Source organism: Trichosurus vulpecula, chromosome 9 (assembly GCF_011100635.1).
Source record: "Trichosurus vulpecula isolate mTriVul1 chromosome 9, mTriVul1.pri, whole genome shotgun sequence".
In the NCBI taxonomy this organism is placed as follows: Eukaryota; Metazoa; Chordata; class Mammalia; order Diprotodontia; family Phalangeridae; genus Trichosurus; species Trichosurus vulpecula.
In genome coordinates, this window is record NC_050581.1 from 188,893,505 (window position 1) to 188,920,744 (window position 27,240).

Sequence of the window (27,240 nt, forward strand, 5' to 3'; positions counted from 1 at the left end):
AACCTTGGCTTCTTGGGTGACCTCTCCCCTTCATTAGTGACCACCCTGGCCCCTGAGGTGGTGGGGCCAAAAGGGGCAATTCTATTACTATCAGCAAGAGAACAGCTCCCTTTAGAAGCCATGCCAGATCCATCCCATCCCACGTCTCCTTGTCCATCTCCAGATGCGCCTAGACCTGATCTCAGAACAATCTGGCTCAGCTGGATATTGGTTCAGGTTTCCTACGGGCTCACCTTCCTCCACTGCTTTTCAACGTGTTGTAGATTGCCGTGTTTTTCTGCTTAGCAATACCATGTATGCACTCCCGCTCATCCTCTTCACCCCTAAGGCCCCCCTGATTTCTGATGAAGGTTCCTGACCTTGGCATTACTGCCAGGCCCTCCCCTCCCTCATCCCACATAGCCGACGCTCACAAATCTCGCCATTGCCACCTCTACCACATCTTTCATAGGATCACCCCTTCCTTCTACTCTGAAAGTTACTCCCTTTGTTCAGGCCCCTGTCCAGCACCCCTCACCTGGATCATCACATCAGCCTAACCAGGACTCCCCACTGCAGTCCAGCCTCCATGCTGCTGCCAACCCCACCTCTGACCATGGGACTCAATTCCAGTGGCTTCCATTGTCTGCATGGTAAGACACCGCCTCCTGTTTGGCCTCAGAAGCCCTTCAGAACCTCGCCAGCCATTACTCACGTTCCTAGTCTCAGCCATCCTTGTCCTCTCACTGTTCTTCAGACTACATTCTAGGCTTTGCTTTGGCCGTCCCCCACACCCAGGACACTTCCCCTCCTCCTTGTGGCTTATAGAGAGCCTTTCTGCCTTTAAGACACAGACCAAGCATCATCTTGAAGCCTTTCCTGATCCCCCACCTTGAATGGCTACTGCTCTCCCAAACTACCTTGCACTTTATTTGTGTGTGCATGTGTGTGTGTAAATCTTTCTATAGATCCACTTTATATTTATTCTGTATACTAGTCACATATCTATATATATATACATGTGTATGTGTATACATGTACATGTGTATGTATGTATATGTATATATTTATATATTCACTTTATATTTATTCTGTATGCTACATACATAAATATGTATGTATATGTCTGTATGTGTATACAGGTATGTATTTACATGCCCTTGTTCATGCTGGCAAGCCACAAAAGAAAACCAGAGAGTGCCCCTTGGATGGATGGACACTCAGGACGTGAAGTCAGTCTACATGGGCTGTCTAATTACTGCAGACAGCTGACGACCAGGACAATCGGAAGGGAAGGATTACACCTGGTGTTCTCCCAAGGACTTCCCCATGGTCCCCAGGCAAAAGCTCTTCTTCGCAATACCAACACTTGCTGCTCCCTGATGACCTGTGGAGCTGCGTGATCTCAGAAGAACTCCAATGACAGACGGACCAAAGAGGAAGGCAAAGCCATCTGGGGGAAGGTATCGCAGACTTGTGGGTAGTGCTCAAGAGTAAGACTTCCAGGAGGTGAAGAGGATCCTCTACAGAGACTGAAAACATGGATAAAAATTGCCCAGAAAGAGAAAGCATGGATGGAGCACAATGTGCCCAGGTGAGAGCAGTGCCCATATGGAAGAGATCTCAGATGCATGGATGGGTGCTGCAAGAGACAAGCTGGAGAATCACCCATTCAGGGAATCTGGTAAAATGGTGGAGTGAAGAAGGATGTGAGCCAAAAAATTTACAGAATATTCTAGCTAAATCTCATTATTATTTTATCATTCACAATAAATATGTCAGATTAAACATTCCAAATCAAATCAAATCCTCTCAGACCCATCTTCCACAGTGAAAGCAGACCACGAGGTTGTTTCAACATATCCCTGATCTTAGGTTGAGTGTGAGCCCGCCCATGCCTTTTCATCCCATACGGTTCCCTTCCCAGGCCTCACTCTCAACATTCCCTGGGTCTGCTCTCCATCCCTCACTCTACACCACGGGTGTCAAACGCACGGCCCTCAATACTCCCAAGTGCAACCAAACCAGATCAAAATGTAGCTGGGGAATACCTAACAAAATAAGTAAAAAGACAATCAAACAGAAATCATATTACATTTTAAGACACAGTTGATATTTGGCCTGTGGGGATCCTTCTGTACAGACTAGGTGACTTTGACCCCATTTCCTTTAAGAAAATCCACAGCAGCACTAGTCCAAAGTACTTACCCATACTAACAATTCTAAAAATTGAGAAAGGCACAAAAATAGATGAGTATCACCATTTCTTAACAAAGTTCAACTGACACACAACCTTGCCAAGTCCCATTATTTCTGAGACTTACACTCTGGAGGTCAATTAAATTACCTTTTACATTCAATCTTGAAGGAAGCAATTCAGCATCTTAAAAGTTTAAAAGAAACACAGGCCATATTGTTCTTTCATTTGAAACCTCTTTCCAATAATACTGAAATGCTCTGCTCTCATGCACTTTTATATTTTAATTTCCTTTTACAATGGTTAGAACGTTGGAGAACAAAAATACCCCAAAATATAGAACCACCTTATATTTGTACAGGGCTTTGCAAAGTGCTTTCATACCTATAAAGATCCAAATATTTCTAGTCTCAGGCTCTTAAAAAATGTCTTCCAGTCAGCCCGTGGTCCGTGTCATCCGGCAGCACAGCACAAGCAGCCAAGGGCCTGGCTTTTACAATGCCACCCTCCAAGACGATGTAAAAGGCCTCACCCTCGCTCCCGTCCCTACCATGCTGGGTGTTTCCACTTTCCTCTCATGGCCAGAAGTCCTTCTTCCTCACACTGCAGTTTAGAGGCTCTCCATACCCCAGGACCCTGCAGGAAGTGAAGGTCATGATTACTGAGTTAGGGATTTCTGAAAATTGAGGCAAACAGGAGAGGTGAGATAGGACTATGGAAAAGACTGTGTCAAAAAGGGGGAAAGAAGAGGTTCCTGAGCCCAAGTATGGGAGCACTGATTTCCACTCACACCACCACATCACCTTATTAAAGGGATGGCTGACACCAGAAAGCTAGGACTGCCATGAGCCAGCAGAGAATCACACTGACTTCCTGCCCTCTTTAAACAGGATCTCTCTGCTGGAAGAACCAGAGAATTCTAGGAATATGGCAAACCTCGTCTTCTGCCCAAAACAAATAGACAAAGCCTCGTATTCTGATCTTGGGAATCAGATATCAGGATATGGACCAGACAATGGTCTAACGGGGGGATTCTGAACTGACGAAAGGAGAGGCTCAAAAAGATGTCGTCAGAGGCTGAGGCCCACTAGGAGGAAGGTCTTGGAACTCCCTAGGGTCTAGTCCTTGGCCCTATGCTGCTGGACAGTTTTATTAATGCCTTGGAGGAAGGTACTGAAGGGATGCCTGTCATACTCACAAAGGACACAAGGGGCACAGGGAGAACCAATATGGCAGGTGATGGTCAGAAATCAGAAAGATCCTCAGAGTCTGGACCAATGGTCTAGATCTAATGAGAGGAACTTTAATGGGGATGAGTGTTTTCAACATACTGGCTTCAAAATATCAAAAGCCCAATTCCAAAGCAACAGAGATGCAGCCAGGGGCAGGGATGGAATGGGACCTGAGCCTTCATTCCTGAGAGAGGAAACTTGGTCTAACCAACGCACGTTGACACCTAGATAATCATTTCTTTGAAAAAGATCTGGGCATTTTCGGGAATGAAGGGTGAGCTAAGAGGGTGCCACAGTCACCCAAAATGCAATGTCAACTCAGCCTGAATTGAGACACTCTGTCCGGCTGAACACCGCCCGGCAATAACACTTATGAACTACAGTCAGGCCCAGGCACCCTATTTTTAGGAAGGTCATTGCCCAACTGAAGCACAGCCAAACTAGCTGGAAACCACTCTCTACAAGAAGGGATCAAAGGAATTATGGATGACAAGCCTGGAAAAGTTGTTTGTTTGTATTTTTAATTAAGGAGCAGCCAGGCCAATGATAACTGTCTTAAAGGGCCACCATATGGAAGGATCAAATTCAGACTTCACTTTAATGGGCAGAGGCAACTAGGTGGCACAGTGGGTAGAGTGCCAAGCCTGGAGTCAAGAAGACTTATCTTCCTGGGTTCAAATCTGGCCTCAGACACTTCATAGCCGTGTGACCCTGAGCAAGTCACTTAACCCTGTTTGCCTCAGTTTCCTCATCTGTAAAATGAGCTGGAGAAGGAAAAGCAAAACACTCCAGTATCTTTGCCAAGAAAATCCCAAATGGGGTCACGAAGAGTCAAAAACAACTGAAAAATGACTGACCAACTAAAGGGCAGAACTATGAACTTTAAGTGGAAATAGAGAAATAGCTTTCATTTTAACAAAAGGAAAAACTTCCTAAAACTCCCAGCTATCCAGAAAGGGGAAGAACGAGGGCAGTGTAGAAGGGTGGATAGAGATGGTCTCGGTTCAAGTCCAGCCTTTGACAACACTACACTCACCAAGGCTGGGACTTAGCTCCTCAGTGCCCCAGGCCACACTCTAAGATCCCAAATTACAGAACGCTAAATTGCTATCTGTGCCAGCCAAGGGAGTTTGTTCAAACCAGAATGTCCTCCACCTGATGATACCACAAGCTTAGTCACAGAAAGGTGGATGATAGAGCCTCAATGGGGGGGGGGGGGGGGGCAGGATGCTCTTCATCCCTGGGAGACCCTCGGGGCTGGCTGGCTGGCTGCTAGATGGTGACCACACAGGTTGGAGAAGGCCTCCCCCCGAGACACCGACACTGAAGCTCAGGGACTTGGCCACTAGCTGGATGACCTCCGGCCTCCCCCATTGGAATATGAACTCTGGGGGTGCAAGAACAATATATTTGCCATTTTTTATCTAAGCACTGAATAAATTCTTGCTGACATGACATCTTCTCTAGGCCTTGGCATCTTCATCTTAAAAATGAGGAGACTAGATCAAAGAAGTCAGCATACATGGAGAACATGTGGAAAAACTGGAACACTAATGCATTGTTGGTGGAGTTGTGAACTGATCCAACCTTCTGGAGACCAATTTGGAAATAAGCCCAAAGGACTATAAAACTAATCATATCCTTTGATCCAGCAATACCACTTCTAGGTTTGTATCCCAAAGAGATCATAAAAATGGGAAAAGGACCCACCTGTACAAAACTATTTATAGAAGCTCTTTTTGTGGTGGCCAAGAACTGGAAATTGAGGGGATGTTCATCAGGTGGGGAATGGCTAAAGAAGTTGTGGTGTATATAAATGGAACGGAGTATTATTGTTCCATAAGAAATGATGAGCAGGCAGACTTCAGAAAAACCTGCAAAGACTTACATGAACTGATGCTGAGTGAAGTGAGCAGAACCAGGAGAACTTTGTACACAGGAACAGCCACAATGTGTGATGAGCAACCATGACAGACTTAGCTCTTCTCAGCAATGCAGGATCTACGACAACTCCAAATGATTTTTGATTAAAAATGCTAACGACATCCAGAGAAAGAACCGTGGAGTCAGAACGCAGATCGAAGCAGACTCTTTTCACCTTTTTGTGGTTTTGGGTTTTTTCTTTCTCGTGGTTTTCCCCTTTTGTTCTGATTCTTCTTTCACAAAAGGACTAATGTGGGAATATGTTTAACGTGATTGTACATGTACAACCTGTATCAGATTGCTTGCTGTTTGGGGGGAGCAGGGAGGGAAGGGAAAGAAGAAGAAAAATTTGGAACGCAAAATCTTACAAAACTGAATGCTAAAAACCATTTTTACATGTAATTGGAAAAAATAAAATACTATTAAGTGGGCAGGGGGAGCCAGGGGAGAAGTCAGCATACATTTGTAAAGGGCCGAGGGTGTGCTGAGCACTGTGCTGTGGGGTGTCTTCCTGGAGGGAGCTTCTTTTAGCTTAGGAAGTAGTCTTTCAAATCACCACTTGGATCCTTTCAATTTCTAAAAATCTGTGACTTGATCTTGGAAATAGGAAAAGAGACTGAATCAACCCATGTCCAGAGAGGTAGGGCAGCGGGGGTGAGGGCAGGGGTGTCCTATGCTAATATGCCTCAGGAATTACTCTGAAAAAACAATTGTTCTTTAAATCATGGTGCTATTTAAATGTTAGTAGTAGAACAAGGTGATTTATTCTTTTCTAACAAGCAAAACATTTAATTAGCCTATACAAGAGATAGTACAGGGCAGAAAGTTCTGGCTCTGGAGTCACAGGACTTGAGTTCAAATCCTGCCCTGGAGGTTGTGTATTGATTCTTAACATATCATGTTTTATATACATTTAGAAAATGCTTATCAGAACAAATCAAGCCCACCACACATCACTATCCCCTGACAGCAAGAGTTTTCCCTAGAAAATTCACTCCCATTGTTCCAGGTTCCACAGCCAACCTTGTGCAAGTGTTTGGAGGTTTTCTGTTGCATGTTTTTAACATCCCTGAGACATCACCAACATCCTTCCCGCCCTTCCCTCCACAGACATATGGCCACTACTGGCAGTAGCCAAGGAAGCATTTCACCCCCGAATTTCTGCAGCAAAGGCTCCAGGGAGACTGCGTAATCCAACTAAGTTCAAAAAGTCATACGGACCCCTCTTAACAACCTTTCCCCAGAAACTGAACTTTTATACAACTCAACATTTGAGAAGACAATACGCGAGAATCACACTGTTTAGTAGGCCTGGCAGCAGGAATGGTGTGCACTTGAGAAAATCCGGCACCGGGCAAGAACCAGGCACTTTATATCCTTGATGGTCAAAGTTCTCTAGAGCTCCAGAAATTTATTTTAGAAACAAGGTGGGAAAGTTGCCAACACAACAAAGCACTTACAATTGATACTGACTTAGAAACAGAAGCCGACGATCAGCTTAGCTTCTTCTCGGAGGCATCGGCCCCATCTGTTAGTGAGCCAGGGGCCCGACGGAGGACGGTTCAAGGGTGCACCAAGAGCTAACGACACCCTATCAACCTATTCCCCTTCCCAAAAAAAGAGCATTAATCTGTTATCAGCACTAAGGCTCCCACAAGAAGGCCGGCTGTGTTCTGCCTGTACATCCACCCAAACACAGCCTATCAACTCAATCTCTGGATGGCGATCAAAGGCTCGAGCTGGCCCGGGGGGAATCTAGACTTTCAGTGATGGTATGTGCCCACCGATAGGTTTCTCCGGCAGTTAAGACGAAAGCCCAACATTTCAGACAATTAGACGTTAGCCTGGACTGTGAAGGATTGGATTATCTAGCGCCGCCACATGATTCAGTGGATGGCGGCTCACTGAGACTTCACTCGCCTATTTTCTTTGGCAGACCTCAGAACCCCAGGAATTCGTGAATTTTTATTTATGTGACAATATAATCCCATACAAGCTTATGGTGGTCGGTTCATTATTCTTAAAAATATTTCTCAAGCCTGGTATTTATTATTTGCGGCGGCGTATTAAGGTGAAAATAAAATCGGACTGTGAGTTGGCGGCTGCTGTGGGGCTGAGCTCCGGCTCCGGGGCCAGTCTCGCAACTTCTCCAGGGCCCAGTTTTCTATCAGTCCTATAAGGACAACTGCAAAATGACACAGAAGGACCCCAAGTCCTTTCTGGATAACTGAACGGCAAACACACTGACCCACTCCTACACTGCATTTCCATTCCATGATCTGTACCCCCACTAGGCCAGTATTTTTGCTTGAAGTTTTTCCTATGGGAAAAAATTCAAGTTTCTGACAAAAAAATCACATTACGATTTAGTGAGATGAGAGCATTACAAGGATGAAAGTGAAAAAACTGGCTTTTCTCAAATCTACAAAACAAGAAAAAATCGAGAGAAGGCAGCCTCCCTCATATACTGGATAACAAGAGCATTTCTTCCATTTTTACATGGAAACACCAGATTCTGGCCACCACAGGATGGATTCTTCTGGCCAAGACAACTTGGGAAATCGTCCCCCAAGGCAAAGAACGAGATGGGGCCATGTGCCAACAGACGTTACCCAGGCACGGACATGACCAGAAGATTCTAGCACCCGTGTCACGGAGGCCTAGCTATTTTCTTAAACAGTTTCGACAAAAGCATTTGATCGCCCTGAAAAATAGTTTCTGAATACGAGTGTCAGTATCATCTAACGTTTCTCCCCTCACCCCATCACGGCCCTGTCGTGGCGGAGCATCTCAATGAAGCTAAGAGCTCTGCCCCCCCAAGTGGAAAGTTCTGACTGGAGAAGGGAATGGCCAACCCCTCCAGCATCTTGGCCAAGAAAACCCCATGGAAGGGCCCGGCACGCTATGGTCCATGGGGTCACGAAGAGTCAGACACAACTGAAAAGCAATAATCACCTAATATTAACCCAAACATCCATTAGGCATCTACCATATACAAGGCCCTGGGCTACTGGGACAAACTCTTGTCCAAGTCTGATAAGGAGGTCAAGAGCACACAAAGGACTCTAACGTGAGATAAAACAGAGGGTAAGAGGAACACCGACCTTTCTTATGAAGAGACGGAACGAGCTTGTGTGGACAGGCAATGGGCAGAGAATCCAAAGCCCTGAGTCTGGAGCTTTGCAGGCGTCCTGGGGAGCCCTGGGCCCTTGGGTAACTTGCTTACCTGGCCCCCGGTTTGCTCATCTGTAAAATCCATCAAACCAGGAGCTGAGCCACAAACTCCTAGGGCCTTTGCCAATGCTGAAGTTGGACAATTCAAGCTCTGAAGGACCGTATCTAGCTAGAGGCATGACGAAAAGAGGTGGCTTCTGAATTGGGCATCGACGGAGGGGCTGAATTTTAGAGCATGACCAGTGTGTTTTGGCTGGAGCACAGCTGGGATGGTAACAAAGAAGCCTGGGGAGGTGGACTGGAGACAGAACGTGGCGCGCTGGGGTCTAAAGCCCAGCTCAAGAGTCGTGACAATGGGGGCAATCAACGAACAGAGAGCAGAACAGACAGGGACATGCAGAACGATGGAAAGAGGGAGACATTTATTTTGGGAAACCTGCCTCTCTCTGCATCACGTCACTGTCCTACTGCTCAATGGTCAGCTTCTTTGTAAGCCTCAAAGATCCTAGAACTAGAAACCTTTGCCCCAACACCTGCAGAGTCACAGAGTTCTCAATCTGGAAGGAGGTGCAGAATTCCTTTCATCCGCCCCCTTCATTTCACATAGATAACAGGACCCAGGCAGGCCGTATGACCTGTCAGAGCCACAGAGGCATCGAGTGCCAGGACCACCTCCCACCAAAGGGGAGGAGAGATGGGAAAACCATTCCAAACTAGTGTATTAACTATGAACATGTAAAAAGTCGTATTCATACTGGCAGCTGGTGGTACAGTGGCTGGAGCACAGGCCTGGAGGCAGGAAGACCCAAATTCAAATCCAGCACTTCCTATTTGTGTGACCCGGGCCGGTCACATCACTTGTGCCCACCTGAGTTTCCTTAACTATAAAATCAGGATTAATAATAGCACTTACTTTCCGGGGCTGTTGGAGGAGCAAACAAGATAAAACTGTTAGTGCTTAGTGATGCGACTACAGAAATGTCAGCTATCAGCGCTTATGGAGTCATGGAGAGCTGGGGAAGTGCCAAGGTTTTTAAAATATGTAAATGTAATTATCAATGCTAAAAAATGCTGACTTGTCTTATATTAGACTGCTTGATAAAAGTATAAATAAAGTCCCCATAATAGAAAAACTACTTGGCCCTTGGCCTCTCATGCGCTGCCCCTTTCGTGTTGGGGGCCAGAGAGATGCCAATATACTTCCCACCTGGTGAAGGTGGAGGGAAGGAGAGGAGGAGGAAGGGAGTGGCTCAACCTTCGTGATGTCCTGGATCCCCTGGGCAATGTGCTGAAGCATCTGGGACCTTTCTCAGAAGAATGGGTTTAGACATATAAAATAAAAAAAAACAAAACATAGGATTGTAAAGGGAACAGACCATCTGAAACACAGCTCCCAAAGTATATTTTTAAAGTAAGATCACAGCCCCAGGTTAAGACACCCTGCTCCTGACAATGGCAACTGACAAAATTCAGTAAGATGATGCGCGGACCCTAACAGGGCAAATGCTGGCCCAGAGAACTGACTGGCTTTGGAGGGAAAGGCTTAGTACACATGGGGATCATTTTTATCAAGGCGGCAGCCTAGTATCGTGGATTGAGGGTTGGCCTGAAGTCAGGAAGTGCCCCACTGACACATGAGGGCTGAGAGACCCTGGTCCAGTCACTTTCAGTGCCCTGGGCTACACCCTAAGACTGTTCATTTCAAACAAGTTTTCCATCCACATCAGTGAGAGGAGCCTTCCAGCCAGGAGCTCCTTACATTGATGAAATCAAAGCAAAAGGCCTCAGCTGAAAATATCAACCAAGAAAGGCAGAATGGGGGCTGGTCAGCAGAAGGGAAAGCCGAACTGTGAGCTCCCGGACCCAGGAAACTCCCAGGCTGGTCCTGGATGGAAGAGCCAACATTCACACAGCCCTGGAAGGTTTACGTGGGGCTTCCCCAGGACAGGGAGAGGCAGATAGGAAGATCAGGGACTCCTCTGGACCTCTCCATCACACCCAGGAAACTCACTATTGGGAAATCTCATTATGCTGCAAGACTGACTGGTCCTGGTCCTCACATCCCCTCTGACTGGTAGGCAGGGCCATGGGCTCTGGGGGCTCAGCACAGCTTCTCCCCATTAACCACAAGCTATACTGTTTGGGGACATCTCTGAACCTTTCCAACATGCCCCTTCCCCTCCTCTCCCAACCCTTTACAGGATCACACCGTCTACCCCTCATTAGACTGTCTGCTCCCTGAGGGCAGGGCCAATCCTTATCTTTACTTGTATTTGAATCCCCAGCACTTAGCACAGTGCCTGGCACATAGCAGACATTTAATAAATATTCATTAATGTTTATTAAATGCCTACTGCATTTAATAACAGTCAGATGACTGACTAGATAGGTAGATATCTACACATAAGCACACACACAAACACAGATGTGGGTACCTATGCTCACATATACACATATATATTATATATGTATGAATACGTAGCTTTAACCATAAAAAGACAGCTAATATCTACAACTGAAGTGTTAAACTCTCAGAGAAGGCCAGCAAAACTCCCGAGTGATTGTCTGAACCACATTAAAATGTAAATTTTAAAAAGTTTAAAACTGTCAACAATTAACCCAAACCTTGCACCCAAGAGTTCTGATTTAAGAAGTGAAGTGAAGGATAATCCTGAATTGGGGCAGTTGGTGAAATCAAGGAGGAAGCTGCTGCCCCCTTGCCCAGGGCTGGGCCATCTCCAACTCCATGGTATTTCTCACAATGAGGGGGCTGGAGCAGAATGTGATGGCCGCCTCCCACTGAACTGAAAGTTGAAACAAATGTCAGAAAAGGCAGGGAAAAAATGACTCAAGCCATTAAAAATATGAAGAAGGAAACTAATAAAACTCAGAAAAATAAAACGAAAATGTCTAAAGGAAGGAAGACAAATGAAAGGGAGGAAATCATATAACAGTGAAGAGTGTGTAATATGGCCACACACAAGCCCAATTTCCCATCGGGCATCACTGGATCACGAAATTAATTCAGCAGGAAGACAGAGCACATGAGAAATGGTGGGGAACAAAAGAATTTGAAGAGCAATGGAAAAGGGGACAAGGATCCCCCTGGCCCAGACCACTGGCCATCCTATTCCTGGCTGAAAACAAAAGACCAACATGCAGCCAGGATTGTGCTCTGACATTTGTTGTCCAGATGATGGCAGCACCTGACGGCCACATGGACTCTTCTGGGGTGAGAAGAAAGAGAGCAAGAGAGGGAGGGGGGAAGGAAGGAAATGAAGGAGGAAAGGAGGGAGGGGGAAAGGAGAGGGAGGGAGGAAGAGAGAGACAGAGAGAAGGAGGGGTGGAGAGGGAGAGAGAGAAATTGAGGGCGAGAGAGAGGGAAAGGGAGGGGGGAGAGGGGGAGGGGGAGAGGGGGAGGGAGAGAAAGAGAGAGAGAGAGAGAGAGAGAGAGAGAGAGAGAGAGAGAGGGAGGGAGAGAGAGGGAGAGAGAGGGATTTTAGCAGATAGGAATGAGACCTTTGATTTTCAAAGATAAGGCCACCTCTGGTCTCTGGGGGGCCACTGCCCTCTAGCCTTCCTGCTGCATAGAGAGAGGCTCCTCAGTTGTTTTGTTTTTAAAGTTTGACTCGAATAACATATGACTGAAAAAGTTTGAATCACATCATAAAAAGATGACTTCTGAATGCAGATTGAAGCACACTATTTTCTCTTTTTTTTGTTTTTTGTGGCTTTTCCCTTTCGTTCTGTTTCTTCTTTCACAACATGACTAATGTGGAAAGATGTTTCCATGATTGCACATATATAGCCTACATCAGATTGCTTTCCATCTTGGGGAGGGGGAATGGGAGAGAAAAAGAGAGAAAAAACTGGAAACTCAAAATCTTATTTAAAAAAATGAATGGTGAAAACTACCTTTACATGTGATTGGAACAAATAAAATACTATTTACAAAAAAAAGAGATGAACTCAAACTTGGCAATACCAGAAGGTCAATTTTTTATTAAGTAGAGGATATTAATTTTGGCTGTTCTTCAGTGCTTTCTAAATTCAGTACCCTCAGGAATCTCAAATAGTTATTTTCTCATTCTGAATTATGATATGATAAAAAATAAAATCTTCTAAGCTTTATAACAGAAACTATTCTTCCAAGCGACAACACACACAAAATCCCGCTCAGAATGTCCTCACCACCGAATCTACCAACATCCAGTGAGACCTTTTAGCTTGTGATCTGTTCAGCTTCTGTGATAAAGGCTCAGCATCCACAACCAAAAAGAAAAGCCCACGTGCATCAAAATGAGTACAAAAAAACAGAATAAAAACTAACAGGCCGTTGGAATCAATGGAGCAGTGAACTCAACCACCATGGCTAGTTTCTCCATCATTACAAACTGCAACCAAGCTAAAGGTTTTCGCCCTCTCACCTGCATTCTCCCACTGATCCTCCAAAAAAGGACCCGTGGCTCACATTCTGTGGGTCCTGCGGAAACACTGGCAGCTGTCCATGTGCCACCTCCTTTGCCTATCCCATGTTTCCTCAATGATGTTCCATAGGTCACTTCACCACTGGAAGAACCCCACCAAAACACCCAGGCACGGCTTAGGTGGGCATCTGCGAGCTAAAGGCCAGAGTGGGTGGTGGACAAACCCCTAACACCAGCTCCGGTCAGAGGGGGCTTTACTGCCCCAAAGTAGTTTCTATAGATCATCTCATTTGATGGTCGCAATAACCAACACGGTGAGGTCAGTAAGCCACAGGTGATGACATGTACTGCTTCCATGATTTCTGACCCCATGCTCAGGGAGTCACTTCAGGACCCCTCGTCACTCCCAAGCAAATGGAAGATCCCTGAGGGTACACACCACTTTTTGTTCTTTTGATCTCCGCATTACCCGTAGCACAAAGTTCAGTGCCCAGCACATAGTGGATGCTTAGCATATGCTAAGTGAACACAGGAATTTCATTCATATGGGCCCTTCCCACAATCTTTGAGAGTTTTCGTGGCTGAAAAATTCATCACCTTGTGGCAAACCTGGTGAGACATCCCTGGGATCTTCAAGAGGCTGAACCTCCTGCAAAAGGTGCACAACACTGGCCTGGCTGCTGTTCCACATTCAGGACACTCTGTCTACTGACTCCGTGGCTGGGCACTGGCTGCCCACACCTGGACAGCTCTCCCTCCTCACCACCTGCTGGCTTCCTTCCGGACCTGTTCAAATGCTACCTTTGCCACAGCCCTTCACAGCGTCCCCCAGGACCCGAGCCTTCTCTTTGGGATGACCATCCGTACGTACATATACATATACATACACACACGTATACATGTCTGTTTATTCCTGCACATACAGACACATACGTATGTGTGTTATTATATATACCTTTCTATACACTCACACGTATCTACATGTACGTGTGCGTGTGCATGTTACTTGTCTATGATTGCTTCGTGCCGTCCCCTGCACTACAATGTGCGCTCTTTGGGGTCGGCATCCCAGGGGCTTACTTAACACAGTGAGGTACTTAAAGACTGTCCACTGGCCGCCAGGGTCCCGGGGAACCCATCTGGAGTGCCCCTGGCAGAGTCCTCCAGAGCACAAAGTCCCCTCCCTGCCACAAGCCTTCAGTGGTCATTTCCATTTTCCAATCAGAGACCTCCAGAAAGAAGAAAAGGGAACAACCCTTCCAAGACCACCCCTCTGATCTCAGCCCTTTCTCTGCCTTTTTTGGGCTGGGGCCTCCTAGACTACACGACACTACCCTCTAGTGGCAGCCGGGCAGTAGGACATGGCAGTGCCCTAAAGTTGCTGGCAGCATCCCTGGCTCTCCAGTGGCAGGGCCTCCTTATCCAGAGGCTCTGCCACCTCACAGCCAGACGGTCAGAGGGAGGCAGAGCCACAGGACTTTCCTTGCACTAGGGCTGGCCACAAGGCCAGGGCTCTGACACCAAAGCATCCAATCCCCCCCATACCCCACCTCCCCAAAGCTGGGGCCAGGCTGGAGCTCTGACCCACCAACGATGCACAAACACTTACTAGGCACTTGGCTCCAAGCCCTGGGCTTGGGGAAGCAAAGAAGCAAGGACAGAACTGACAGCCCCATGGTCCTTAGGAGCAGCAGCAAAGTAGATGGTCAGAGCTCCTTCAAAGCTGCTCCCACTGATAAAAGTCAGCCTGTGTCTGATGCTGCCCCTCCAACAGCGCCAAGGACCAGAGAGAACTTTACTCACTGGGCTGCTCAAAGAAGTAGAGGCTGCCACGGGGGCAGAAACTCCCTAGGGGTGGACACCTGGAATGATGGGAGAAGGCTCACGCTAGACACAGGGTCCAGGACCAGAACCTCTAGAGAGGCTACTGGGCTCAGGGTCCTGGGCCATCTCCACTGGAATCTAAAGGGAGGTGGCTAGCAAACAGCTGAGGGATGCTTCAACAGCCCAGGCCCGGGCCCTCCTGCCCTTCAGACGCCCCGATGCTCCAACTAGCCTGGCTGCCTGCCCTGGGAGGGACGGCTGGGGTGGTTGGCCCCTTCTCCCATGGCCCGGCTAGAAGCTAGGCCCTCAGTCTAGTGGGCACTGCCATGCTCAGGGCTCTCAGCTGCCCATCAGCAGTAGATGGTCAGTGGTTAAAGCTGGCAGTGTCAAGGAAGGTGGCACACTTCTCCCCTAGGGATTGCTCCCCTCAATGACGGCTGCAGGGCCCAAGCTAGAGTGGGGTCAGGGGTAAGGGGCACCCAGGGATCATTACAAAATAGAAATGGAAAAAACCCACAACCCAAAATTGAAACTAAGTGCTGTTCGATTGTGCAGGACAGATTCATCCTGGAGAGGAGAGGGCAGACATGGAGCCGATCCCTACCAGGGTCAAGGCACTTGGAGTGATGGTACACTCCGACAGACCCTCCGACAGACCGGCTGCACTGAATTTCTTTTTTAGTATTCTTTGTGACCAGGGATGGCTCTCAGTCTGGGGGACGCCGAGAAAAAGGCTACCAATCAAAAGCTGTTTTTCAAGTAGTTCTCATTTGTCTTGTACTCGGTTTCATTTACACTGCTGGATTCCACACAAGCACATGAGCTGACAGAGAGAGGGTGCTTTAAGACACAGCCTTCTCTCCCTTGGGTCCTCCTGGAATTGAGCGATCGAGGCAGGGGCCAAGCCCCGGGGGTTCCTCACTTCATGGCCAGGGCTCCTTCCTCCAACTCAGGCAGCCCCAGGAGATGCCCAGGATGCATCCAGGTGCCAACCTCAGCCAGCTCCTCCACCTCAAAGGGCCTCCAGCCCCTTCTGGTGCAGAGACTATTCAAAAGGGCACTCATGCCACACCAGCAAGCAGGATTCCATAGAAGACAGTGCTTATGCCCGGGCAAACAACAGGACCACGGCTTAAAGTGCCCACCCACTAGGGCACCACAAGGCCTCCCCACTCCAGCCCCACGGGGAAGTGGTCCAAGGACAACCACCCCCTCTTCCAGATGAAGAAGAGATCGGCTCCTAAGAGGCAATGGTTGCCCCCAGCTCACCTGGAAGCTCTGAGGCCAGGCCCAGGCCTATCCCCCAAAAAAGGACCGGGGCGTACAAGCAAGCCGGCTGAGGGAAGGAGGCATAATAAGGATACGAACCCAACCACAGCTCCTGGTGCCAGTGCTAACTAGACTAGCCCCCAGGGAAAGACCAGCTAGTGAAAAGAGCAGGGCAATGTGAACTGGGCAGGCATAGAGCAGGCGTTCCAGAAATATCTAGTTACTAAGTAAGAGGCTTGTCCATCTCAGAAGCAGCAAGTGGCCAGAGTGGGGCCAAGGGCACACATAAACACACACACTCACAGCTGCCTCTGAGAGCCTGAGGCGCGACCATGATGCCAACCCTGGCTCCAATGCTCCCTACATCAGTATGACCTGGCTATGCAGGGAGGGCATCCAGGGAGAAGTTGAGACCAATCTGTGGGACCCTTAAAAGTGTTTTAAAGTTCTAGACATCTGCAATGAAGCTGAACAGAAATCCTGAAATATGTTTAACCTAGCAATCTGGATAGGAAACAAAGTTGTGAAATGTTCACTCCGATAGCTGGGCTTTGTTTCATCCCAACAGCCACTTCCAAAGACGAGAAAGGGAAAATAAAGTAACAATCATTTTAAAAACTCACAACTTGGGACAGATTTTTTATGTTATTAGGAGTGATTTGGTGAATACTGAGTATTTGAAGATAAGTCTAAAGGAAAGGCATCTGCGTGTGCCGGACTCGCCCTCCCTCGTTTCCGTGGCCTGGGTGGCCAGTCGCTTTCACTCGGCCTTGCTCTGTGGCCAGCATTTAAAACAGGAGACAAATCTACAGTACCTTTGACGCCGCCAAAGGATCCATACGTCATGTTGCAGGCGACCCGCTGCAGATTGTGTTCGTACATAAGCTTGATCTGGTGCTGGTTCCCGTGTTCCACATTACCTAGAGTTCCTACAAAAACAGAAAATTATGATTTTGTATGTCTGTCATGAAAACAGATTTAAGATGAATGATCCTTCTCACTTCCTGAATTCTGGACCCCAGTCAACTAAAATCAGTCTCTTCTCGACACAGGCCTGGTCGGCATGACTGCTGGGTAGAAGGTCCACCTTGGGCACCTCCTTGGGACAGGCCAGGTCTGTGGGAACAAGGGGGAAGCAGAGTGCCAAAATCCTTCTAGCTCCGGCTATAAAAGAGACCAAGTTAATTTTCCTTGGAGTAACTGGAATAATTAGGAAAACATGAGTACACAGACACACAAAAGATCTGAGGCCAAAATCCCCCACTTCCTTTCCAATGATGCTATTTTTCCATCCCACCATGAAAACACTTCAGGCCCTGATGAAGCCTCTTCTAGTTAATGGATAAAATGTGCCAACTTCCCCCAGTGAACCAAATGAACCAATGAAGGCCAAACCTTTCTGCCAAAGAGAATCTCCTTCAAAACAAAAGGAGAGACACATGATGAAATCACTCTCAAGCTCGCCATAAACAAGAATATTTAAAGCACAAAAGTCATCTCTGAGAGCTCATCCACTGAGGAAACCCTTCTGAAACGATGCCTGGCTTATTGGCTTCAACTACCATTTATTAAGGGCCTACTATGTATCAAGGGCTGTGTCAGGTGCTAAGGATACAGTCCAACAGGAATCACTGCCCACCCTCTAGAAGCTTCCAACCTACTGGGGTAAACAACACACACAGACTTCAGTAAACACAAACACTACCCGAAAGACAGATGAAGGGCACAGGAGGGACAGGATGACTGAGAACCAACAATGGGGAGGACTCTGGAATGGCTTCTTGCAGGCCACAGAGTTGGCAGACAAGAGAGGGCCTCCGACATACAGACAGAATGAGGTCAGAAGGGGCAAGAGACCTGGAGAAAGAACATGAGCTCAGGGTGGAGCACTCTGCCCCAGAGGTGCCACAGAGCCCAAGGAGAGGCCCTGGGGGCAGCTGGAGGTAGGCTCCAGAAGCCCAGTCCACGGATGGAGCCTTGGGGTCCACCTGCGCACACCTGGGAGGAGGCCATGGGGGTGGTTTTAACTCCTCTCACAGTGAGCATGTTGCAGGGCACATTCATACACAGTGGTTGGGATGTGTATTTCCGGGCAAAATATAACACATCCCCCAAACAGACGGATCAACAAAGCCCTTAGCAATCAAACCTAAAGGAATAAGATGTTCGTGGTTAGACGCGCTGACATTCCAACACCACCAATGAGGTAACTGAGTGCTCTCTTGCGCCCAAAGCTCCCTTGGTCCTACCGGGCTCAGCGATGAGCCATCATCAGATGCTGAATACAAAATCAGCTTTGCTGTGCCCGAAACACATGGACTAAAAAGCCCCCAAACAGCACAAATGATGGGTTAATTACTATAAATGCGTGACTCAGCCAAATACTACCCCAACCTTTAAAAAATACAAAATGCAGAGCGGCCAAGGAACAAGTGATGGGACAAAGCGGCTAGAACTCAGCCACTGCCAAGACGTTCTGGGCTTGCCTTGCAAGCCACCTGGAGGCTTCCAGGTGCATCAGAAGACAGTTAAGGCTAAGGCAGCCACATCCAGACCCAAGGAAGTCTGTCCACCCATTTGCCACCCCTGTTGGAAGCAATAAGGGGATAGAAAGGGGGTGGGGGGGAAGAAAAAAAAAACACACATTTTGGTATCGACAATTAAAATGAAAAACAGATTCTAGAAAAACAGCTTTTTGCTGGGGGGCGGGGGGGAAGGTGAGGGGGGGAAACCTGCCATATTCTAAAATAACCCTAATTAATACAGGGAAGGCTGAGCTCGCAGGCTTCTAGCGTCAGTCACCGTTGGTGATGGGGATGGAGGGCGCTACATAAATGCCAGCCATGCTTATTATTTCTTCTCCCCATTTTACAGATGAGCAAATGGAGACTGGCAAGGTTAAGGGGCTTACCCACAGTCACACTGCTAGTAACTATCTGAGGCAGGATTGAAATTCAGGACTTCCTGACCCCAAGTGCAGCGTTCTACCCACCATGCTACCGGACAGCCTCACTTCTGTGGCAATTGTCTGCAAATTCTGGCATTGCCGAGATGTCTAATAAAAACCTAGGAACCAGCTGGAGCACATCCAAGAACCAAGACAAAACTCACCAATATATGCACAGCTACACACCCGAGGAAGAAAAGTTTGGCTCAGAAAAGCCCAAGGCCAAAGCCAGAGATGATTGTGTCAAGGCTCACAGAAATGAAAAGGGGCATAAAGAGGGGTACCTCTGGAAGCCTGGGACATCTAGAGGATGAGGCCTGCATACAGACAGATGGAGAGACAGACCGACTAGGGCCTGTCAGGCCTTGTGGAGGCAGGCTCCTGTCCAGGCCTGCATACAGACTGACAGACGAGGGCCTGTCAAGCCTTGTAGAGGTAGGCGCCTGTCCAGCCCTGCATAAAGACAGATGGACAAGGACCATCTGACAAGGCCTGTCAGGCATTGTGGAGCCAGGCCCCTGCCCAGCCTGACCCAGGGGCGCTCTGGTCTCTTGGTGTCGTTCCCTTTCCCCATCCTTAACTCCAGAAGTGCACAGGACTGACCATCAACCAAGCGTGACTGTCCTAACGGCCACTCTGAAGGAACAGCTGGCAAAGACATAGAGGAAGAACTTGGGCAGCACCCCCATTCCCCAAAGGGAAGCACACGCCCCACCGCCCGATGAGTGATGAGCTCAGGGAACGGGGAGTCTGGTCAAGGGCATGGACAATGTAAAAATCTGTTTCACTTAACTAGGAATGTTCATGACAAGGGTTTTGTTTTTCTTTTATTTTCTTTTTCCCTTCAATGGGGGGGGGGGAGGTGAGGAATAAGTTACTGTTAATTGAAAAATTATATGAAACTTAAAATTTTTAAAACCAAGTTTCATTTTCCACATGTGATTTTCCTAACAGCTGCAATCCACCTCAGGGTGATGCAGTGGAAAGCATGCATGATTGGGAGTCAGAGAACCTGGGTTCAAATCCTTGTTACCCAACCCTTCTGGGACTCAATTAGCTCAACTGCAGGAGGGAGTCGACTAGACAGCCCCTTGCACCCAACATCCAGTTTCCCCATTTCAGTCAATCAGTGGTAAATTCCCTGACAGGGTCTTCCTCTATTGGCACAGAGAGTCAACATGACCTTGCCAGGCAATACTCACGTCCCGCTGCCTGCATTCTGGGGGGCCTCACCCACCAATCACTTCTCTGCCAAAGAGAAGAACCTTGTTGGAAGCCCCGCTCCAGAGCCAGGAAAATGACCCACTCCAACAAGCCACAGCTGAATGAGAGGCCCGGGTTCAAGGGCCCCAGGCATAGTGTCTGCTGACTGCCAACAAGGTTGACTCAGTCTAGGCAGTTGATACCTGCCTTGAAGGATCTCATCCAAGAAGAAGTCCCTCTAGGAACATGTTGCAATCATTCAAGATTCCTTGAAAGGAGCAAGAGGAGGTAACTGTTCACCCAACTGGCAACCAGCTGCCACCCATACGGCAGGCACACCAGCCTGGCTGAGGCGGCAGGGCCAGGCCAGGCAAACCACCACCATCACCTAGGCCACCATCTACCTTCAGACCCTGACCCCAGGAACCTTGAGAGAAGCCGGGCCTCCAGCCTAGTGTCCTCAGCCATCCTGGGGAGATGCAGCCTGGACCCACACCCCCAGGGCTGAAGCCACAGCTATGGAGACCCAGAAAGCAAAGTTCTGGCCACCAAAGGCCTTGGGCCTGGCCGATGGTCCAATATCATTAAAGGAGATGAGTTTATCAGGAGAATGACTTTTAAGAGAAGCTTTTCCACTGCCCCTGAGGTGCCTTTGATCTGGACCTTCCCCCTTAGAGATAGGGCTCCCTGGAGGGCAGGGCTGTCTCACTTTTCCATTTGCCTCAGTGCTTATACCTAGTAAGCACTTAATTAAGAACTGGGAGGTATCTGTTGGCTAGCTGGAGGGATCTCCACCCTAGGGGGAGTCCAGATGGAGGATTCCCAGATGGTTAAGATCCTCTAGGCCAGATGAGACCTGAGGATTCCATGCTACTGCCTCGTTTCTCAAAAGACTTCTGCCCCTGGCATCAGAAACTGCCCAGACCCGGCCACCTTACTGCCCACCCAGAGATTCCTGCAGGCCCTGTGGCATGCCCTCCAAACTCTCCAGTCTCTGGCTGGGATGCCATCACCTGGGGGCTGGGTCATGCTCACTCCATTCCTGGCTCAGCTTGCTCTCTGGACTGCACCATCGCCTCCCCTGCAACCTTTCCCTTCTGTCTCCCTTCCCCCTCCATGTTTGTCTTCCCCTCACCTATGAGAATGTAAGCTCCACGCTGGGAGGGCCTTCCCTGGGTTACCGAATTTGTATGCCTAGTGCTTGGCACATACGGCACGAAGGACCAGCTAACAGTGGACATAACTGTATGTTCAGGATGGGGGACAAGACCATCCAGAGAGCTAGCTCATCTCAGACAAACGTGGCAGACTGAGGCACGGACTCAGCAGGATACCCTGCTCCTGGAAGATGGCGGGTCTAACGAGTCCAGTCACTGAGTGGGAAGTTTGAGGACTAGGGAGTTAGGCCTGGCTGGCAGAGAGGATGGGTCCAGGAGGCCCACAGGGTGACTGGCTCAGACAAGGCCAAGCCCAGAAGAAGTAGGAGGTCACCAAAGGAAGGGAAAGGGCACAGGGAAAAAGAGACAGCCACGGAGGCCTGGGAACGGGAATGAACAGGTGAAGATCCAAGGCGTCCCAAAGCAAGGAGGATGCCTGGAACCTGAGCGTACCAGGGCTGCCACGCTAGCTGAGGCTACACTGACTCACCCTCCCTTGTCTCCCACTGGATTAAAGACTTGTGAACAACCATGACAACAATCTATCAGGCTAACCCTCACAGTAATAAACATTTCAACCAACAATAATCCATAAACATCTATTAAGTGACTACTATGTGCCTGGTACTGGGGACCAAAGAAGCAAAAAAGAACCCCTGCCCTCAGGAAGCCCACAATCTGATGGAATATAAGAAACCCAAGGGGAGCCAATTGCTTGAGGCCAGGCCCTGCAATGGACATGAGCTGGGCCCAGATCTGACCCAGACGATGAGAACAGGGGAGGTAGCCTTGGGGAAACTTCTCAGAGATTTTATTAATCACAGGAAAAACACCTTTTTAACATAAAAACTCTCTCTACCCAAAGAAAGGGAAAAGAAAAAGAACTGGCAGTCATTACAGGGACAATCTCCTCAATTTCACATAAGATGACAAAACAACTCACAACTTAGAAGACATTCAGGCCACAATAACAGACCCAGTGTGGGCTGGGGGCTCACAGACCGCATGTGCCACCTACTAGCCGTGCCCAAAGCCCAGGGGTTCTACACAGAGGGCCCAGGACTATTTTAATTCAACATAATTGGTTTCCTTTGTCATTAAGTCAAAAAGCCCTTATTAAAAGAGCGAGTTATGTGCCAGGAACTGTGCAGAGCACCAGCGATACAAAGGAAGGCTATCCTTGGCCCTATTAAGAAAGACAACACAGCTCAGACGCCCAAGAACGGGCTCAAAGGAGGTGGGCTGTAGAAAGAATCCAAGGCTGGAGCTTTGCAGGGCATGACATGATCATGCAACAGGCTCTGGGTTCAAGGAACTTAAGAAGATGGAGGTGGAAAACTGAACAAGGTCACCAAGAGACCAAGATGACAAAAAGTGGAGGGGGTGGCCCAGGCAGGTGGAGGGGATGAGAAGGGACAGGAGTTTAAGGGCCAAGATGTACTGAGGAAAGATCAGAGTCATGAACATGGAAGTGGAACACATGTGAGTGATGAAAGCATCAGGGATGAAAGCCCTGGCATAGCTAGGCAGGGCAGACGCTGAGGACCCCTAAGGTCGGGGCATCTGGAGGAGCATCTCTGTCTATGCTGACTTCCTGTACAAGGGCAGGGCTGAGAAGAAAATGCCCCAGGCCACGCTGGCTGAGGATGAGGAAGGACAGGGACTGCCCTGGGCTGGACAGACAGCAGCCGTACTGAATGGGCCTGAAGGGGGAGAGGCTCCTGATGGATGGCGGCACACGGAGAGGCCAGCTCCCCACCTTTGGCCAGGGAGTTGGCCAGGGCTGGGAAGGGGGTCTAGCCCATCTGTGCCATCAGGAGGGAGCCAGAAGATGGAGGGAGTGGGAAAGGAAGAGGCTGAAGGTGAAACCCAGCTTCTAAACTTTGAAGCTGGCATTCCAGAGGAAAGGCTACAGTGGAAGTGGGAAAAGGCCTGGAGGTGGCAGGGTCAGGTGGAGGGGGCTGGGAGTCACGGGGCTGGCAGGTGGAGATGGGTGTGTCTACTGACAGCCAAAGTCTCAGAAATGCTGGAGAGGGAGAGCATAGCAGGCTTGGAGGAAGCTAACCATAAGAATAAGTTTGGCCAGATTGTCACTGATTGGAAAGTCCACTGAGTGGGGGAGGGAGATGATGACTGCATTCCCCAAGTGGGGCCCAAGAGACAGGACCAGGGAACAGTACATAGGAGACAGGAGCTAGAAAACAGGGGAGTTGGGTCTGTGCATGGCCTCCTGAGCATGGGAGAGAAGAGAGAGCCCAGGGGTCTGACTTGGGGCTTCCTGGGAAGACTCAGAAGCCAGTAGGCCACAGGCACCCACTGGCACTCCTGCAGCAGCAGAAGCAGAAGCCATAGGCTGGCAAGTGAGCCCAATGCTCCCTGGGAAGGCCCAGAGAGTTCTGCCACAGAATCCACAGGCTTCACTAGAACGCCAGAAGGGTCCAGGACACAACACAAGTAAGGAACTGCTGTGGGAGGAAATCCCTTCCCACATACCTTGAAAGGTTCTGGAGACACCACAAAAATGAAGCTGTCTATCCTGGTACTCAAGGCGCTTCTGTTCTACAGAGGGCACAGCAAATCCATAAAGAGCAATGCCCAGAATTCCTGCCCAACCAATATAAAGTCACCTGGGGGAGAGGGGATGTCTTTGAGCTAGGTGGGCTCAAGTCAGGGATTAAAGAAAGAGGCAGATGTGAAAAGGGAAGGAGACAACGCAAAGAGACAGACAGAGAATTAACGGAGATGGGCTTGACCAGAGGGCCAGGGGGTGCAGGGGAAGGAGTCAGGATGATCTCCGGAGTTCAAATCCTGTTCTGGGACACTGGGCAAGTCACTTCAGCCCTCCCGGCCTCCATTTCCCCATCTGTAAGATGCGGACGACACAAACACCGACCTCAAAGTGTTGTTGTGCAGCTGAGACAAGAGAGCACGAGTACAGCACTCTGCAATGCTCAAAGCATCACAGAAATGCTACTGGTCACCACTGCTGCTTATTACTGACTGAGCCAGGTTGTGAGAGGCTTTCAATGCCAAACCAAGAACTTCACACTGATCTTAGAGGGGACTGGGGCGGGGGGTGATGCGGTCAAGCCTGTGCTTTGTGGGAAGGCTGCTCGGTCAGCTTGGCGAAGGGCCTGGAGCCCTGAGAGCCTTTAAGGCTCCGGCTATAGCCTGGGCTAAACCAGCATGGTGGCCGTGCGTGGACAGAGAAGGGCTGGGACATAAGAGGTGCGGGTGGGGAGGAGAGCGTGGCGAGGTGCCGAGGAGCTGATACACTACAGGGGCTGGCAAGCCTGACCTTGCTCCGTCAAGGTCGGGTGTTATTGGTGACTATAATGGTACTATATGAGCATCGGAAATGTCCTGGTCATTCAGAGGCAGCTCCCATGATCCCCTGGAGCCCAAACACTGTCCAAAGCTCCAGGGGAAGGCCTCGGCAAGCAAAGGGACCGGCCGGACCCCCCTGACGGTCCTCAGGAGCTTTGGCCAGGGCTCCCTGCTCAGCTAGCCCCCGACCAATGGGTGGTTTCCAAAGAGGAAAACGCAGACTACACACAACGGTCGCTAGAGGGTGCCCTTGGCTCATCCGCAAAGTAAGACGACGTTGACTCCGAAGCATCCTAACGCCGAGGGACACTGATGGCCTGATGACATGCGTGTGCGTGAGCTCGATGAGCAGCGCGCGAGCCGCATTAGTCACCCAAGAATGTGCCTCTCTAGAACTCACTGCTAAGAACAAACACGTCCAATGACCTAGGCCCAAGGCCCCAGATGACGGCCCCAGGGTGCATCACCCTCCAGCCCCAAATGAGATGCACGGCCAGTCCAGGGGGCGCAGCCAGAGCCCACACACACACAGGGAAAGGCCATGGCCACAAGAGGCCAGCCCATGAATAGACGGGGGGGGGGCTCATTGCCCAGGGCTTCTATCTGGGGCAGATGGGACAAATGGACAGGGAGCGGTTCCCTAGCTGAATGGGAGGGGGGCGCACAGTTCTCTGGGGCAAGCTGTGTGGTGCTTTTAATGACCCCGTGCCTCTGCCAGAAATAAAGGCCCACCTCTTTGTAAAGAGCTTCCTCGCTCTTAAAGCACTCTGTAAATGCTAGTCATTATGGTGGTTAATGTTGTAATCACGGCGTCCTGCCCAGGCCGACGTCTGGCTGCGACGAACGCACAATCAAGTGCCCACCACGTCGCAGGTGCAGCGCAGGACACGAAGTATACAAAGACAGGACTGGGGCAGACCTCACTGTGGGGAGGGGGGTTCTGCAGATGGAGAGAGGAAGACAAAGGAGAATTCAGAGAAAAACACTTCAGGATCCTGCAGGTGGCTGGGTCATTCTGCACATCGGTTCCCAGGGGCCGGCCCAGAAACGTGGATGCCGCGTCTACAGACCAGGGCGGGGGAGCACCACAAGCCCAAACGGTACCCAAACGGTCCCGACCAGTGCTGTCCCTGCCCAGGCCATGAGGCCACACAGAGCTGGGGTCTTGGATGCTCTTCCAAGTGATTTCAGCAAATGCTTTGGTTTGGGGTGGGGAGAGGAACAGTCCTTTTGTCTGTGATACATGTGTGTATATGTGTGTATTTCATACATACACATATGTATACATATGTTTGCACACATGTGCTCTACACATGCAACCCCAGGGCTCAGAGACTGAGCTTGAGTAAGGCTCATCCACGGTGGGGCTAGAATGCAGAGCTCCAACTGACGCCTTCTGGCTGACTCCAGGGGGCCCAATGGTTAGAGAGCTGGGCCTGGAGTCACAAAGACCTGAGCTCAAATCCAGGCTCAGATACTTTGGGTTGCGTGATCCTTAACTTCTGTTTGACTCAGTTTCCTCATCCATAAAATGGAAGAGAAAAGCACCTGCCTCCCACCATAGCTGCTCTAGGAGAGCTTCTTCCCTTCCCTTTCCCCTTCTCCTTGCCCAGGTCAGCTCCACGCATGGCCTGGCTCCCGCTCTCACCCAGCTCTCCCCTCCTCGGTCTCGGTCTCTCGGTCTCTCTCTCTATTTCTCCCTCCCCCCTTCCTTTTTTTGCCTTTCTGTCTCTGTCTCTCTCTCTCTCTCCCTCTCTCTCTCTCCCTCCCTCTCTTCTCCTCTCTCTGTGTCTCTCTGTCTCCATCTTTCTGTCTCACTCTCTCTCTCTGTCTCTCCCTCCCTTCCGTCTCTTTCTCCTCTCCCTCTCTCTCCCCATCTCTGTCTCTATCTCTCTCCCTCTCTCTCTCTCTCCCTCCCTCTCTTCTCCTCTCTCCATCTCCATCTTTCTGTCTCACTCCCCATCTCTGTCTCTCCCTCCCTTCCCCTTCCGTCTCTCTGTTTCTCCTCTCCCTCTCTCTCTCTCCCCGTCTCTGTCTCTCTCTCCAGCCTTTCCCTCTCTATTGGTCTGTTCACTACCTTTAGACATGCCCAAACCTCCCTCGACCTTTAAACATGTCACTGAGGAAGGTGACGCCCAGAGAAGTGTCACGAGCTGGTGCCAGCAGCAGGATCTGAGCCCAGGCCATCCTGGCCCACGGTCAGTGCTTGTCCACTACACCGCACTGACAGGAAATCATTTTCAAATTGAGTCCTTCATTCACCAGCACTGGCTCGGTGCTTCCTATAAGCCAAGACTAACACTCGATGTTGAAGGCCACAAAAACAATAAACGGACATCCCTGTCCTGTCCTTGCAGTGGGGAAAACATTCGATCACAGAAAATTAAGATAAACTCTTCCCAAAGTCAAGTGATTGGGGTGGGGGGGGGGGGGCACATTGGACCAAGCTTCCACAGGGGAAGAAGCCAAGGATTGTGGGGCCTGGGGAGAGCAGAGAGTGCAGCTCAGCCAATGGGGCTGGACCCAGGCACTGGGCAGGAGAGCTATGGGAAATCAGCCTGCAAAGGTCAGCAGAGACAGA

At 49.4% G+C, this 27,240-nt stretch overlaps 1 protein-coding gene across 2 annotated transcripts in view; it reads right to left on the bottom strand.

Moving 5' to 3' along the window:
- BBS9 (Bardet-Biedl syndrome 9) overlaps positions 1 to 27,240 on the bottom strand; it is a 357,944-nt gene that overhangs the window by 303,106 nt on the left and 27,598 nt on the right. For both annotated transcript variants that reach the window (XM_036738870.1, XM_036738869.1), the window contains exon 5: positions 16,841 to 16,954. In XM_036738870.1, the coding sequence (XP_036594765.1) occupies positions 16,841 to 16,954 (114 nt within the window). The remainder of the gene's footprint in view (positions 1 to 16,840; positions 16,955 to 27,240) is intronic.